The following is a 16405-nucleotide window of genomic DNA, read 5'->3' as shown; positions in this document are numbered from 1 at the left end:
TCCTCCTTGTGGCCCCGGCTCCCCTGAGCCCCATATCACAGTCAATGTGTGTTGTGTAACCGTCCTGGCAAGAGTGAAAAGAGACATCTGTGTCCCTTCCTTTGGCTATCAGAGTGGGGAAGCAATGCTCCCCAAGGAGTTGCAATTTCCCTGGGAGCCTCTTGAGTGAAGGAGTGAGCATGGTGCCAGCCAGAGAACATGTCTTCCAGAAGGAGACTTCACACGCGTCTGCCAGCTTCTCAGACCACCATGCAGAGAGACTGGAGCTGAGACAAGGATGGGCAGGGCCACCTCAACAAGAACTGCTTAGTTTTCATACCTCTAAACTTCCTGCCAAGTCCCAGCAGATGGACTTGGTGGGGTGGTCACTGGCCTCTTAGACCTTTCTTTGTTCATCCTCCCCATGTGACCACATCAAATAACCTTTCCCTGCTTTCTGTTCTTACCTACTCGTCTCTTTTACTGATGTGTTGGGGACAGATGGTGAGCCTACTTCCAGGATCTGGGCTCGTACCCTGAAAACTTTGTTGACATTTAGGACTTTGAGCCAAGTTACAAGCCCTACTGGTGGGATCCAGCATCTGTGTCGCGCCATGGGGGTTCACGGAGGGTGGGCTGCCTTCCTTTGTGAATAGATGCTCATGCCCATTGAATCAAATTATTTTTTTAAGATCTATTTATTATGTATACAACATTCTGCCTCCATGTATGCCCACACACCAGAGAAGGGTGCCAGAGCTCATTACAGATGGTTGTGAGCCACCATGTGGTTGCTGGGAATTGAACTCAGGACCTCTGGAAGAGCAGTCAGTGCTTTTTTTTTTTTTATTTTTTTATTTATTATGTATACAATACTCTGTCTGCATGTGCGCCTGCGGGCCAGAAGAGGGCACCAGACCTCATTACAGATGGTTGTGAGCCACCATGTGGTTGCTGGGAATTGAACTCAGGACCTTTTGGAAGAGCAGGCAATGCTCTTAACCTCTGAGCCATCTCTCCAGCCCCTTGAATCAAATTATTGACAAGAGTTCTAAATGGATGTGAACAGGGCCATCAAAGGAGCAGCAGCTGTGGAAGAGAAGAAGCAAAGGGAGTGTCTCAGGGGTTTATTGCTCTGAAGAGACACTATGACCATAGCAGGCAACTCTTTGTTTTGAGACAGGGTTTCTCTGTGTAGCCTCAGCAGTCCTGGAACTCACTTTGTAGACTATGTTGGCCTCAAACTCACAGAGATCCGCCTGCCTCTTCCTCCCGAGTGCTGGGATTAAAGGCCTGCGCCACCACCGCCCAACTATAGCAGGCAACGCTTATAAAGGAAAACATGTAACTGGTGTTGCTTTACAGTTCAGAGTGTGGTCCGTTATCAACATGGCAGCGTGCAGGCAGACATGGTGCCGGAGAAGGAGCTGGGGGTTCTACATCTTGATCTGCAGGTAGCAGGGCATGAACTGTCACTCTGGGCATGACTTGAGCACATCTAAGAACTTAGAGCCCCCTTCTACAGTGACACACTTCCTCCAACAAGACCACACCTCCTGATAGTGCCACTCCCTATGGGCCAAGCATTCAAACACTGGCCTCTATGGGGGGGGGGGTCATACCTATTCAAACCACAGGGGGAGATTAAAAAATACAAATCTCTTTCCTAAAGTAAAGGGCTCAAAAATCTGGGGTGCTGAGGGGGTAATCCTGTCTTAGTTCCTCTTCTGTTATTGTGAAGAGACGCTATGACCAAGGCAACTTATAAAAGGAAACATTTAACTAGGGGGCTGGCTTACAAGTTTTAAAGAATTAGTCCATGATCATCATGGTGGGAAGCAGTTGAGCTACAGACTCTAAAAGATGTGAATTGTTGAGACTGGGAGACCGATGACCAAGAAGACATGGTTGTTGATCAAGTCTTTACCCAACCGACTTCCTAACTCGCTGCCGCCGGTGTATGGTGAGAAGTGGGTTGTAGCGGTTCTTGGCCCCCTTGAGGCTGGGTGAGGTCCCTGGGGCCACTGCTCAGTCTGAGGCACCAAATGTCTCCCTAGCTTTTATTTGGAAGTCGTTTGGGGCTGTTATCCAAGGGTTTTTCCCTGACCCAGTGGGCAGAAGAGGGTCGGCTTTGGCAACCCCCGTGGATTCATGCTGCCAAGCGCTGTGATCTGACTCAGTAAGACTGATTAATGGCACCCCAGCCTGCTTCAGAACTTCCTCAGGCCTCCCTGCCCCAACGGGTCCTCAGCTTCACCCTGCCCTGACCCTGCCTCCTTCTGACTCAGGCCTTTGCCAAAACCATTTTTTGAGTTTTTTTCCTTAAAGAGCTGAAAGAGAGTTTTATGGGGGAGGCGTGATATCCCAGGGATGACTCTAGAAGAAAAATGTGGGGCCATTTGTAATATGTGGGGGCAGCGGATGGGAAGAGGAGAGAAGGGGGAATGTTGAGAAATATTGTTGACACAGTCATCTTGGAGAAGAATTAGGTCATTGGCAGAGCTGACAAATGCCCTCCCACCCGGGAGTTGCAGTTCTAGGAATATACCCTGGGGAGTTCGCACACATGTGCACCTAAAGACGTGTCCAAGGATGTCCACCAAAGCCCTGTTTGTGACCACAGAAAGCTGGCCTCACTTGAAATGTCCATCAGTGAGTGGGGGAGGAAAAATAACTAATGCAATGCTGGATCAGGCGTTCACACAGACCTGCAGTCTGGAGGCCACAATGCAACCAGTGACACCCAACATGTGACAACGAGGAAGCAAGCTGAATGGGGTTTAAAAACTCACTTATGCTGGGCAGTGGCGGTGCTCACCTTTAATCCCAGCACTTGGAAGGCAGAGGCTGGTGGATCTCTGTGAGTTCAAGGCCAGCCTGGGCTACAGAGTGAGTTTCAGGACAGTCAGGGCAGTTTCAAAGAGAGTCCTGTCTCTAAAAGCCATCAAATAAATAAATAGGTACCAACAGTGGTGTATTGTTGTTGCTGTTTGTATCTATGGTTTTTTAAAAAATATTTATTTATTTATTTATTTATTTATTATGTATACAATATTCTGTCTGTGTGTATGCCTGCAGGCCAGAAGAGGGCACCAGACCCCATTATAGATGCTTGTAAGCCACCATGTGGTTGCTGGGAATTGAACTCAGGACCTTTGGAAGAGTAGGCAGTGCTCTTAACCTCTGAGCCATCTCTCCAGCCCCCTATGGTTTGGTTTTGAGACAGTCTGACCATGTAGCCCAGACTGGCTTTAAACTCCTGATCCTCTTTGCCTCCCAAGCAGTTTGATTATAAGCCTGGGCCACTATACCCAAATCTATGCATTTTTAAAAATCAAAATTGGTGCTGGGAGATATGTTCAATTGAAGTGTTTGGCATCTGTGCATAAGGTCCTGAGTTCAATCCCAGCACCCACATAAGAAGCTGAGCATGGTAGTATACACTCTGATCCCAACACGGGGAAGACAGAGGTAGGCAGATCTCTGAGGCTCACTGGCTAGCCAGCTTAGCCTGATTGAAGAGCTCTGGGTTCCAAGTGAGAGACCCTACCTCAAAGAACAAGGTACAACCAGCGAGATGGCTCAGCCGGTTGAGGCACTTTCTGACAAGCCTGTTGACCTGTGTTCAATTCCTAGGACCCACAGATTGAAAGTCAAAAACCCATTTTTGAGGATTGTTCTCTGACTTCCTCATGTGTGCTATGGCACTGGCACTTACATGCGTACAGACAGACATATATATGTATGTGTATACATACATATTTATGTGTATACATATATACACATAAATAACTAAATGCAACAAGAACAACAACAAAAAGCAGGTGGGTAGGACCTGAAGAAGATTGACTTCTGCCCCCATCTCACACACACACACACACACACACACACACACACACAAATGAGAGAAAGAAAAAAAGATAAGAAAAACCCAAAATTATATAATAAACTGTATGTGGATATTTGTATATGTGATAAAAATCCAGCACCAGGGAGAAGATGAGCCCCAAGCCCCTCTGTCGGCCAGGGTAGGTAAAGTCCATGCATCCATGACAGACAATGTCCAGCACCACAGTGGCTGGGACAGCTATTTCTTGATTGTGTCTATATGTATCTATCCATGGGGGTCGACAGCTGTTTGATGCCTTCTCCCTCTGGGACTATGTTGATCAGCAGCCACTCACTGCCACAGCAGAGGGAAGGGTAGCCCAGCAGGTTGCCCTTTCTCTCTCAGCTTCACCTAAGTCAAGGAAAAATATGTGGCCAAAGTCCTTTAAGGATCATGCAAAGGTTTTTCTGTTATGCACCCCAAATGAGAAGCAGTAATCGGGGTGATTATTGACAACCCAACCCAAATAACGATGACCTCTAGGAAAAATAAAGAGTAGTGTGGGTTCTCTGCCTTAATTAAGTGTATTGCGGACATGCTCTCTCTCTCTCTCTCTCTCTCTCTCTCTCTCTCTCTCTCTCTCTCTCGTGTGTGTGCTTTCTATATGAGTGCAGTCGTGTGCACGCCATGGAACAGATGACAACCTCAGATGTCAGTCTCATTTTGTTTTTTTGTTTTTGTTTCCGAGACAGGGTTTCTCTGTGGTTTTGGAGCCTGTCCTGGAACTAGCTCTTGTAGACCAGGCTGGTCTCGAACTCACATTGTCAGTCTCATTTTGTTTGCTTGAAACAAGAGTCTCGCTGTGTAGCCCTGGCTGCCCTGGAACTTTCTATGTAGATCAGGTTGGCCTTCAATTCACAGAGATCTGCATGCCTCTGTGTTGTGGTGTCTAGTTGGTGGTGCTGTTTGGGGAGACTTTGGAGATGTGTGGCGGCCTTGTGCCAGAGGAAGTGCATCACTCAGGGCAGGCTTTGAGAAGTGAAGGCCTCACAGTTTGCTAGCTACTTCCTGCCTACAGTTCAAGATGTGAGCTCTCAGCTGGCTCTTCTTGCCCTTATGGCTGCAGCCATGCCTCCCTGACAAGATGGACTCTAATTCCTCTGAGACTGGAACCCCAAATAAGCCCTCCTGCTCTAAGTTACCTCAATCATGGTGTCTATCACAACAGTAGAAAAGTAATTAATCTATTCTGTTTCCCAGGTATTGGGATTTCAGGCGTGTGCCAGCCTGACCGGCTTCCACCTTGTTTTGAAGCAGGGTCTCTCTTGCTCACTGCTGCATCTGCCAGCTCAGCTGTCCCCAGAGCTTGTTGTGATCTCCTGTCTTGGACTCTCACCATCAGGTAGGTATGCCGGGATGGGAAACGTGTGTACTGGCATGTCCTGCTAGTATATGGGTTCTGGGGATCTGAATCCAGACTTGCACAGTGCTTTACCCATAGGGCCAACTCCCCAGACCTGGAATTACCACTTGTATTTTATTACTTTTATCTACTACGTATATGGGTGTTTTGCCTGCACGCATATCTGTGTACCACATGCATGCCTGGTGCCCACAGAGACCAGAAGAGGGCATCAGACCCCCAGGAACTAGAGTAATGGGGGGGCGGGGTTGTGAGCTGCTATGTGGGGCCTGGGAAATGAGTCTTCTGGAAAGAGCAGCCAGTGCTCTCAAACACTTTTTTTTTTTTTAAGTATAAAGCAGGACTAGGGATGTAGCTCAGTGGTAGAGTGCTGACCTAACATGCTCAAGAACCTGGGTTCCATCCCAGCACGGCAAACACAGAATGAAGCAATTGTTAGGTTTCAACCCTGGGACTACGTATCTAGAAGATACATAGTAAGAGTAGGGATCCCTGCATGTGTCCCTCGGGGGTCACACTTTGCTGAGGAGAAGCACAAACCACCCTGCTGTTTTCATGGTGCTCTCATTTGCAAAGCAGGCGTCTTCCAGACCTCCAGAACCTGCAGAGTGACGGCCTGGTGTGGAGCCCTGGGTGTGTCATTCCCCTCTCACTGCAGCCAGCATTCTCCAGAAGGGGCCTGTCCCACCTGTGTGAGCCCAGCTAGGAACCTGACACAAGGCAAGCCTCTGGCCAGTGTCACGAGTGACCCTGATAAGAGCCACTTCAGGACAGAACTGTGTGTCTTCCTCGCTCTCTGGCCCTTCCACAGACAGAAAACACTTGGTTTTTTCTTTTCTTCCACGATTTTCAGCAGGACCAGATTTTCTGCCTCGAAAAGCTTCCAATTTTTGTGTGACTGTCCACTGTCACTGACTTTATTCTCAGCCCTATGTGTGACCGCTAAGGCGACAAATTATTTGGGTTTCCTGAAAGTTCCTCAATTCTGCATCTGACGTCCTACGTCCTAGCATGGCTGGTCACCCCACAGTGACCAGCTCCCTCCTCTCTGAGACTCAGTCTTTTTTTCATCCTCACCTGAGAGGCTGGGTCTGGCCTCATCTCTGCATTTCAGACCTAAGATTTCACACATGGGTCAGAGGGCAAGTGTTATGTCAATGAAGGCAGCGAGAATCAACTTGGAACTTTCAAAAGGATCTTTATTCTCGAGAGGACCTGGGGTCAGCACTGCCAGCCGAGTCTTGGCTCTAGTTGTTTGCTATTGTCTGTTAAAAAAAAAAAAAAAACAGAAGGTTGGCCAAGAACAGAATAATTTAGTTAAGAGCGCAAACTTTGGGCCTGGAGGGAACTGAGCTCAAGTGGGAATGGCTTAGTCTTGTCACTTATTTGCTGTGTGTCCCTGGGAGAGTGACTTGATCACTCTGAGCCATAGTTTCCTCCTCTCCATAGAAAAAGAGGTAATAGTAGAAATTGCCTCTTGGGTGTTCTTTTTTGTCTGTTTTGTTTTTCGAGATAGGGTTTCTCTGTATAACAGCCCTAGCTGTCCTGGAACTGGCTTTGTAGACCAGACTGGCCTGGAACCCACAGAGATCCTCCTACCTCTGCCTCCCAAGTGTTGAGATTAAAGGTGTGCACCACTGTACTCCCAGCTTCACAGGTAGTCTTAATTGAGCTTTTAGCTAAGGGTTTTAGCACAGTGGATGTATAAATCACAGCCAGGACACCATCAGGATGGGCTGTCATTGTCCTGGACCACCTGTGTCCAGATGGTCTGCTGTGCACCCTCACTGAGCCCGAGTAACCTCATCATGGTCCCCACCACCTTTTCCTCCTATTGTCCATTTTCCCATCCTCCCACCACCAAGTGGCCCTTGGTTTGACTTAACTCCCTGTCCTCCATGACTAGGAAGGACCTGGGCCACGGGGACACGTCTCAATATCTGTTAGATTCCAGAAACGCAGCCAAATAAAACATCCCCAAGTTCTCCAGAATGTCCCTGGAGATTCATCCCTGCCTCTGTGAGCTTCAGGCCCTCCTCAGGGTCCCCCACAGGATCCGGGCTCCTTTGTTGCCTCACCTCCTCGATCCAGTCATTGAAGGCTGAGACACGGGTGAACACCGTGGGCTTCTTCAAGGTGTTGCAGCCCAAGCCGGAAACGAAGCTGGTCACACCATGGACCTGCCAGGTGCCATTGTCAGTAGGACAGTTGAGAGGTCCTCCAGAGTCACCCTGCAATGACCAGAAAGGTGGAGACTCAGCTGTGTCTGAAGGATAAAGAGTGGGCTCTGAGCTCAGAGACATCAAGAAACATTCACATAGCGGGTGATGGTCCACACACCTTTAATCCCAACACTTGGGAGGCAGAGGCAGGTGGATCTCTCTGAGTTCGCGGCCAGCCTGGTCTACAAAATGAGTTCCAGGACAGGCTCCAAAGCTACACACAGAAACCTTTCCTCAAAAAAAAAAAAAAAAAAAAAGAAAGAAAGAAAGAAAGAAAAAGAAAGAGAGAGAGAGAGAGGGAGAGAGGAAGAAGGAAGGAAACATTCACACTACTTCACTTCTTTGGACAAAGGGACATGGGCTTACAAAACCCCAAGGCAACAGCTCTCAATTTATAGGTAGCCACCTCTTTGTTTCACAGGTGTTACATATCAGATAATTGCATTACAGTTCATAACAGTAGCAAAATTGTAGCTATGAGGTAGCAACAAGAGTAATTTTATGGTTGGGGGTCACCCCAACATGACATCGTATTAAAGGGTCACGGCATTCAGAAGGCTGAGAACCCCCGTCATAAGGGTTAATGAGAATGCAAGATGTCAGTACAGCCACCCAGCCGAGATAGTTCTCCAAAGAGGGTGCCCCTTGTTTGTTCTCTTTCACATTTAATGTGTTGGGGTTTCCTTTGGTTTTGATTGATGGAGACACTGTGTAGCCCGGGCTGATCTTGAACTTGCAATCTGCCTCAGCCTCCAGGGTGCTAGGATACCAGTCTGGGATGCTAAACATATGCTGTCACGCCCCGCTGTTCACAGTGAGAGCACCCTCAATATCGAATTTTCACTTCAAAGCCACAACAGGTATGGGCTGGCAGTGCAGCTCAGTTGGTAACGTGTCTGCTTAGCATGCACAAAGCTGTGGGCTCTAATTACTGCATCAGCTGGACGTAGTGGTCATGGCTGTAAGCCCATCACTCAAAGGTGGATACAGGAGGAGCAAGGTCATTCTTGGCTACATCGTAACTTTGAGGCCCAGCCTGTGATACACCAGAGTCTCAAAAGAGTGATTGGGTCAGGTAGTAGGGGCGCACCACAATTCCAGTACTCAGGAGGCAGAGGCAGGTGGATCTCTCTGAGTTCGCGGCCAGCCTGATCTTCAGAGTGAGTACTAGGACGACAGCCAGGGCTACACAGAGATAGCCTGTCTCAAAAATAAAAAAAAAAAAAAAAAAGCAGGGGCTGGAGAGATGGCTCAAAGGTTAAGAGCATTGCCTGCTCTTCCAAAGGTCCTGAGTTCAATTCCCAGCAACCACATGGTGGCTCACAACCATCTGTAATGGGATCAGGTGCCCTCTTCTGGCCTTCAGGCATACACACAGACAGAATATTGTATACATAATAAAATAAATAAATATTAAAAAAATAGTAGCAACAAAAGTAGTGACTGGCAGAGGCAGGTAGAGGCAAGTAATTGTCATGAGTTTGAGACCAGACCAGCCTCCATAGTGAGCTCAGGTCAGTCAAGGCTACATTGGGAGATCCTGTCTCAAAAAAAAAAAAAAAGTGACAAAAAGGGCTGGGACTCCTGTCAAGCCAGGTGGGAGTGAGGCTAGAATCCAAACTCCTGCTGCCATCTCTGAACTAAGTTGAGTCCCTTTTCATCCCACCAGGCCTGGAGATTGCATGAAGCAAACCGGCAAGGTATGTCCAACTTAGGGCAGATGGTGGAGGGACTTCAGGGACCTCTACACATGCCCCACCCCACTCCAGGCAGGTGCCAACTCACATTGCAGCCAGACTGGACATCTCCTCCAGCGCACACCATGGTCTTCTTCACGGAGAAACCCCACCAGTCCCACTTGGAGCAGTGTGCATAGTCCACCACAGGCAGCAGGGCCTCCTGCAGCTTGTCGGGGAGAGGCCCGTTGGCTGGGGAGACAGAGAACACTGCCTGGGACACCTGGGAGCTGCAGAGTGGGAGCCTTCAAGGGCTCCATTAGCCTGATAGGAACCATGGGGTCTTGCTTGCTCTGTGTCCTGTGGCATCCTCAGTACTGGGCATATAGTGAACACCCCCAAAATATTCTACTGACCCTATTTGTGTTTGGGAGGATCAGGGAGAAAGTAGAAGCCAGAGAGGAATACTGGGCAGCACAGATGGCTCCCTCTGTGACCTCCTGTCCCTCCCACTAGTCCTAGACACCTGTTCTCTGTGGTCAGGTAGAAAGGTCAGCACGTACTGTAAAGACGGCCCCAGCCACTAATGTAGCAGGGTGCTCCGTTGGGGAGGATTTCACCAGCAGGAGGAAGGCAGGCAGGCTGGACTTTGTCTCCCAGCTTGGCACTTCTTGAGAGCTTGATCAGGGCGATGTCATTGCTGGGGGGACATGGGAGTCACATGAAACTTGATCTCCTGATGGACCCATAGTGTGTACCTCCTTTGCTCCTTGGATTTTGAATCCGCTTATTGATTGGTTTTTGCGGTGCTGGGGTTCGAACTCAGGGTCTTACGATTCTAGGCAAGTGGTGCACCACCAAGCTACACCCCAACCCTTCCTAAGTCCATTTGTTTTATTTTGCGTTGTTTTTAAGATGGGGATCTCACTATGTAACCCCTGGCTAGCCTGTGTAGACTGGGCTGGCCCGTAACTCACAGAGATCCACCCATGTCAGTGGATGAGATTAAAGGTGCATGCTACTGCTCCAAATCTACCTCATAGTCATTTTAGCCCTGCTAACCCTTGTCGTCTGTGCTCCCATGATCCAGCTATGTCACCTAGAAGGTTCAGGGACACAGTTGCCCTCCTACCCTAGTGCTTTCCAGTACGGTGATCTATTTTGGTGTCTGAGAGCCCACATTTCTGACAGGTCCCCAGGGGATGCTGCTGCCGCCCCCTCCTCCAGTATCACACTGTAAGTACACCACACTCCATGCTGCTGCCTCCCCCGGGTACCTCACTGTAAATACACCACACTCCATCTTGACAGTCTAGCTGCCACTCAAGTCATTTCAATGGAGTCTGATGTAGCTCTCTGCTCATTCTGGGATTCTAGCCAGGGTGGGCTAGAGTCTTCACCCACCACTCCTTTGTTACTGTCATTGCAGCTACCCACAGTGTGTGCCCGCTGGGCTCCGGCAGCTGTCTCTAGGATTGAACTCTCAGTTTGCTTGGTGTCTTGCAGTCTAGAACCCCCATCTCCCGACCTGAGACTTCACTTACCCTCAGGCCACACAGTTGGGGTTCCACTTGGGGTGCACAAAGAGGTCCTTAGAGTTAATGGGGATCACCTGCTCTGGGCCCTCTTCCTCAGATCGGTCATACTCGCCCAGTACCACCTGGTAGGTAAGGGAACTCCTGCAGAGGAGAGGAGTGAAAGTCAGTTTGAGCCTAGAGCCAACCTCGTCCCCCTCCTCTTGTCCTGGCTGCAGGGACAGTGGCCGGGGCAGGGACAGGGGGTCGAACTCACGAGATGCAGTGGCCTGCAGTCATAACCCAGTTAGCGTTAATGAGGGTGCCGCCGCATGTGTGGTGGTAGCTCCCGCCCTTCTCATACTGAAGGGAGATCTGGTGGCCAAAAAGAAAGGCGCGTGAGTGACCTGGACCCAATACCATGGGACCCAACACCAGTGGTTTTGTGAGTTGTACACTGTACAAATCTAGAAGGTGCTATTCACACAGGGGAAAAAATGGTGCCATCTGAAATATGTAGTGTACCACCTACGCAACTCCTCATGGGACTCCGCTATTAGGATCACATTTTGATTTGCCGAAGCCGCCTCACCACAGGCTTTATGATGTCTCTGGGGTCCACAACACTCTGACTTCTGGGGCATCCACAAACTTTGTGTTTCCTGAAGGCTCCCCAAGACCCTCTGTCCCATCAGACCTCCCAGTCTCCTGAACCTTAGATTTTTTCAAGGTCTCTTGGGTCTGCCTCACCTTGAGTCCTCTGCCTTTTCTTTTCTATGCATTCTCACTTTCAAAAGCTCCCTCTACAGCTGGGCATGGTGGTCTCTGCCTGTGATTCCAGCGTCTGCGCAGTAATGGCAGAACGATCGGTGGTTGGAGCCTAGCTAAGGTTATGTGAGGCTCTCTCAAAAAAATACATAAAAGAGGGTGGGGCCAGAGAAGTAACTCTGTGTGTAGAGTACTTGCCTAGTATGCACAAAGCCCTGCCTTCCAACCCCAGACATGCATAAGTGGGGTGTGGTGGTTCATGCTTAACCCCACCACTCAGGAGGTGGAAACAGAACCAGGAGGCCAAGAGCATCCTTGGCTGTGTATTGAGTTTGAGGACAGCCTGGGCTACATGAAACCCTGTATCAAAAACAAAGAACAACAAATCTCCTAACCAGAAGTGAACTGACCCATGAGTCTGATCTGCTTAGGCCTGATCAGATTCCTGTCTCCTCCTCACACTTATCCCTTGTGTGCTATCTGTGATGTTTTTACACTCTGAAGGCCACAGTAAGTCACTGTTGTCACCAGCGTATGGCCAACAAAGCCTACAGGATTCATGCCCTGGTCCTTCACAGAATAAGCTGTGATCCTCCTTGTCCTCACCATCTTTGATGATGCAAATGTTCTTTTTGTTTGTTTGTTTGTTTTTCAAGACAGAATTTCTCTGCGTAGCCCTGGCTGTCTTGGAATTCACATTGTAGACCAGGCTGGCCTCTTACTCAGAGATCCACCTGTCTCTGCCTCCTGAGTGCTGGGATTAAAGCATGTGCCACCGCTGCCCGGCACTTCTGCAGCATGCTGGCCCCAGCCTCATGTGGCTGTTGAGCCCTAGAAATGAAGGTGCACCTAGGAACTAGATTTTGTAGCTGTCTAATTTGTATTGATTGCGTGGGTTTTAAAAAATGTTTATTTAAGCCCGGTGGTGGTGGCGGAGGCAGAGGCAGGTGGATCTCTGTGAGTTCAAGGCCAGCCTGGTCTACAAGAGCCAGTTCCTGGACAGGCTACAAAGAAACCCTGTCTCAACACCCCCCCCCAAAAAAAAAGTTTACTTAGGTGCATGTGTGTATCTCTGGTTGTTTATTTTTGTTTTTCGAGACAGGGTTTCTCTGTGTAGCACTCCCGGCTGTCCTGGAACTCACTTTGTAGACTCGGCTGGCCTTGAACTCACTGAGACCCGCCTGCCTCCTCCTCCTCCTCCTGAGTGCTGGGATTAAAGGTGTGCACCGCTGCCACCCAGCTACGTGTATGAATCTCTGTATTGAGTATATGTCATGTGAGTTCTGGTACCCTCAGAGACCAGAAGGCGTTGGGCCCCCTAGAGATGGTGTTACAGTCAGTTATAAACTGCCTGACTAGGGATTGAACTCGGGTCCTCTAGAACATCAGCAGGTAACTCTTCACCATTGAACTCTCTCAACAGACCCTGGTGGGGTTTTTTGTTTATTTGTTTGTTTTGTTTTGTTTGTTTTTTGAGACAGGGGTCTCAGATAGCCCAAGCTGGCCTCAAACTTGCTACGTAGCTGAGGCTGCCCTTGAATGCCTGATCATTTGCCTTTAGTGAGTGCTAGAATCTTAGACATATAACCACTATGTCTGCCTTAATTTCTATTCAACTTAAATAGCCACATGTGGCTTGTGACTGTTGTTAGGGAGTCTAGCCCTCTGGGCTCTTCCTAACCCTTTTGCCGTTCTCAGCCCTCTGGCCCCTCTGGAGAACTCCAGGAGTTTAGAAAAAGTCTCCCCTCTAAACACAGCCCCTGCATTTCCACTGCTATTTAGCCAACCCCTTAAACATCACCCTTTCCCCAGATCCTACTTTCAAATTGCAGCTGTCCCAGTCAAGATTACAGATGGAGCAGTCACAAGCTCCAAGAAAATGCCTTTGTCCGAGGGCTTTGGGCCCTTTGAAGTCAAAGTGGGGCATGGAGAGGAACCGGTGGGGTCAAGGCTGGCTGCCATGTCGTCAGAGCCCACAGTGGAGGCAGGGGCAGCTGGTAGTGTTCTTACCTGCCAAGGCCAGCTGTAAGGAACAGCGTCCTCCCCATTGACAACTCGGCCGGAGGGGTTGAAGGAACGCTGGCCACAGCCTGAGGCTAGAGGAGAGAGAAGAGAAGCCAGTCAGCCAGAAGTGTCCTCCAAAGAAAAGGGGGTTCAAGTGTGGTGGCGTCCACCTTTAATCCCAGCACTTGGGAGGCAGAGGCAAGCGGAATTCCGTGAGTTTGAAGCCAACCTGGTTTACACAGGGAGTCCCATGTCAGCCAGGGCTAAGCAGAGTCCCTGCCTAAAAATGAAAGAGGAGGAGGAGGAGGAAACAAGAGAAGGGATGGGCTTTGTGACCGCATGTGAACCCCTTCTCCTCTCTAGACTTCAGTAGCCATGCATGAACTAGCATTTATGCACTTAGACTGTGCCAGGGCTTTTCAGAGTTGGGGGAGGGCAGGGCCTCCTTTCGCTCAAGGACTGAAGACTTAGAACTTTGTTCCCGGTACCCAGGGAGCCCTCAAGCTTGAGAACTAAAAGGCTGGGTGTAGTGTATGTGATCCCAGCATTGAGACTCCGAGTCCAGAGGCTCAGCCTCAACATCACTAACAGAATGATTTCCTTTTTAACCATAAAACAAAACGGGACTGGCAAGATAGCTCAGAGAGAAAATGTGCTTACTATCCAGGCTAATGGCCCAAGTTTGATTCCTGGGACCCCTCAAAAGAGACCTGATTCCTCTGGTCTCCGCATGAGCGCCATAATATAGGTGCACTCCCCAATAAATAAATAATGAAATGGAAAAAATTAAAAGGCAAAAAGCCCCAACTAAAAGTGGCACGCTAGCGCATGCCTGTAATCCTTGTACTTGAGAGACTGAGACAGGAGGATTGCCAGGAATACAAGGAAAGGCAGGCCGAACTATAACAACATGAGACTTTCTCAAAAAAAAAAAAAAAAAAGAAAGGAAAGAAAAGAAAGAAAAAGAAAAGAAAAAAGGAAAGGAAAAAAAGAAGAAAGAAGAAAAAGAGGGGAGTGGAGGTGACGAGGCTGCCTGGGTTCACAGTGCAACTTGGCCACATGCTCAGCATGAGCTACTTCCTCTCCCCGCTGGCTCCACACTGTGATGAGCTACCTGAGGTCGTATAAGAAGGAGACCCCTCTGAATCCCGCCTGACAGATAGCAAGCTCTCAGTAAATGCCGACTGTCACCATTGTGGTGACAAGGGAAATTCTGTGGACCCGTTTAACAGAAGAGGTAAAATTCCAGCTCAGACCGACAAGCCACAGAGCCCAGACCTTAAACCAGGAGGCTGTCCATTGTTCCCTCGAGGAATCTTCCCCTTTGGGTTCCCAGTCTTCTTTCCCACCTGGTTCATCCACGCTTGTCCCCACCCCTTACTCCTGTCCCCGAACCAAGCTGAAGCCCCTACAATCGCATCCCAGTGAAGCTGAGAGACCCTTTCCTGTAGAAGCAGGCATGGGGTGTCACCCAGGGGGAGCAGAGTGAGGGGCATACTTCAAAGGCCCCCAGGCTGATGCAGTATGGGGACAAGGGCACAAGCTGGGGGCTTACCAAGGGCCACAAGCAGGAAGGCACTCAGCAACTGGAGCATGGTGAGCTTTGGGGTTAGAAAGAAGGTGGAGCTGGGGCTCTAATATAGTGCAGGAGGCTGGTGGAGGGGGGCGGGTCAGGCCCCACTCCCATAACAGGTGGCAGAACACCAGCTTTTTCAGGGCCCCAGGCCACGTGCCAGCCACTGCAGATTAAGGAGCGGGAACTGATGGAAGGACCCCACTGCACAGGTGGTATCGAACGGCCAGCTGATAACACAGGGATAGGTAAATGGATTCCATCAGAAAGGCCAGCCTCTCCCAGGGAAGGCCAGAGCCTGGCAGCTGGGCAGGCCTGGGTTCAGATCCTGACTTGTAGCCCTGAATGCTTGGTTTAACTACTGTGAGTCTCAGATTTCTGGTCTCTAACACGAGATTGATAGTCATACCTACCTCAATAAAAGACTGCTTTTTGAGTACTTTAATATATTAGGTGCTTTCTAGGACTGCGAGCTCAAACAGCAATGGTCCCAGCCTGCCTAGAGCCTGTCTGGTGGTGACGCAGAGATGAACCCACAAAAATTTTAAGAAGTTGTGTCCACTAGTGAGAGCTGGCGCTGTAGGAAAACGAAACCTAGGTGCTTGGAAAGAGAGGAAGTAGCTCATTCTCCTGGGAGGTGGGACAAAGTGACATTTTGACGAAGGAGGCAATATGAGACTGAGTCCTGAAGCCAGCCACGGAGGGGAAGTGCTCAGCTTGGGCTTGGCTTGCCCAAGGAAAGGAGGGCCGGGGAAGCTGGAGCTTCCAGGCAAAGTGGAGCTGGGTGAGGTGCTGTGGTCTGGGACCCCGGCTACGCCGAGGCTGAGGCAGGAGGTTTATGAGTTGGAAGTCAGCTAGTGCTTCATAACAAGCCTCTGTCTCAAAGAAAAAAACAAAAGAGGGCTGGAGGCAGAGCCCAGTGGGGTGAGTCTCTTCCTTTCATCCGGGTGAGGAAGAGGGGAGCAGGAAGTGGGGAGGGGAGGAGACGAGGGGAGTAGAAAGAGGAGGAGAGAAGGAAGAAAGGAAGGAAAAGAAGAGGAGGAACAGAAGGATAAAAGAGGAAGAAGAGGGTTGGTAAGATGGCTCAGCTGTTAAAGGCGTCCATCAAGCCTGACAACCTGAGTTGATACCCAGGACCCAGGTAGAAGGAGAAAGCCAACGTCTGTATGTTGTCCTCTGACCTCCACACATGTGCTGTGACTCATGCAGCCACCCCTCCCATCTCCCACATGGACAACAATGATGTAATTAAAAGCTTTTGAAAATAGGAGCGTGGTGAGGACGCCGCCAAAGAAGCGAAGAGACTGATCCCAGGCGTCTTCCTCCAGCACTCTGTACGTCATCCGCACTTGGTCCTGCCGAGCCCAGAGCTTGTGATCGGGCTGGTTTAGACCCCTTTCTCCACCTCCTGAGTGCT

At 49.6% G+C, this 16405-nt stretch overlaps 1 protein-coding gene across 1 annotated transcript; it reads right to left on the bottom strand.

Annotated features, from left to right (window-relative positions):
- Window positions 1-6409: 6409 nt before the first annotated feature.
- LOC126509044 (chymotrypsin-like elastase family member 3B) lies at window positions 6410-15020 on the bottom strand. The gene is given in 8 exon segments (XM_050154644.1): window positions 6410-6496; window positions 7310-7462; window positions 9239-9381; window positions 9693-9829; window positions 10674-10808; window positions 10921-11018; window positions 13422-13507; window positions 14971-15020. Coding segments are annotated over 8 exon segments (810 nt in total). The 5' UTR covers window positions 15011-15020; the 3' UTR covers window positions 6410-6478.
- Window positions 15021-16405: the final 1385 nt, after the last annotated feature.

The sequence above is a fragment of the Alexandromys fortis genome, unplaced genomic scaffold (genome assembly GCF_014885135.2).
Source record: "Alexandromys fortis isolate MF-2015 unplaced genomic scaffold, M_Fortis_MF-2015_v1.1 scaffold_26, whole genome shotgun sequence".
NCBI classification, from domain to species: Eukaryota; Metazoa; Chordata; class Mammalia; order Rodentia; family Cricetidae; genus Alexandromys; species Alexandromys fortis.
This window is presented reverse-complemented; position numbering and strand designations above follow the sequence as displayed.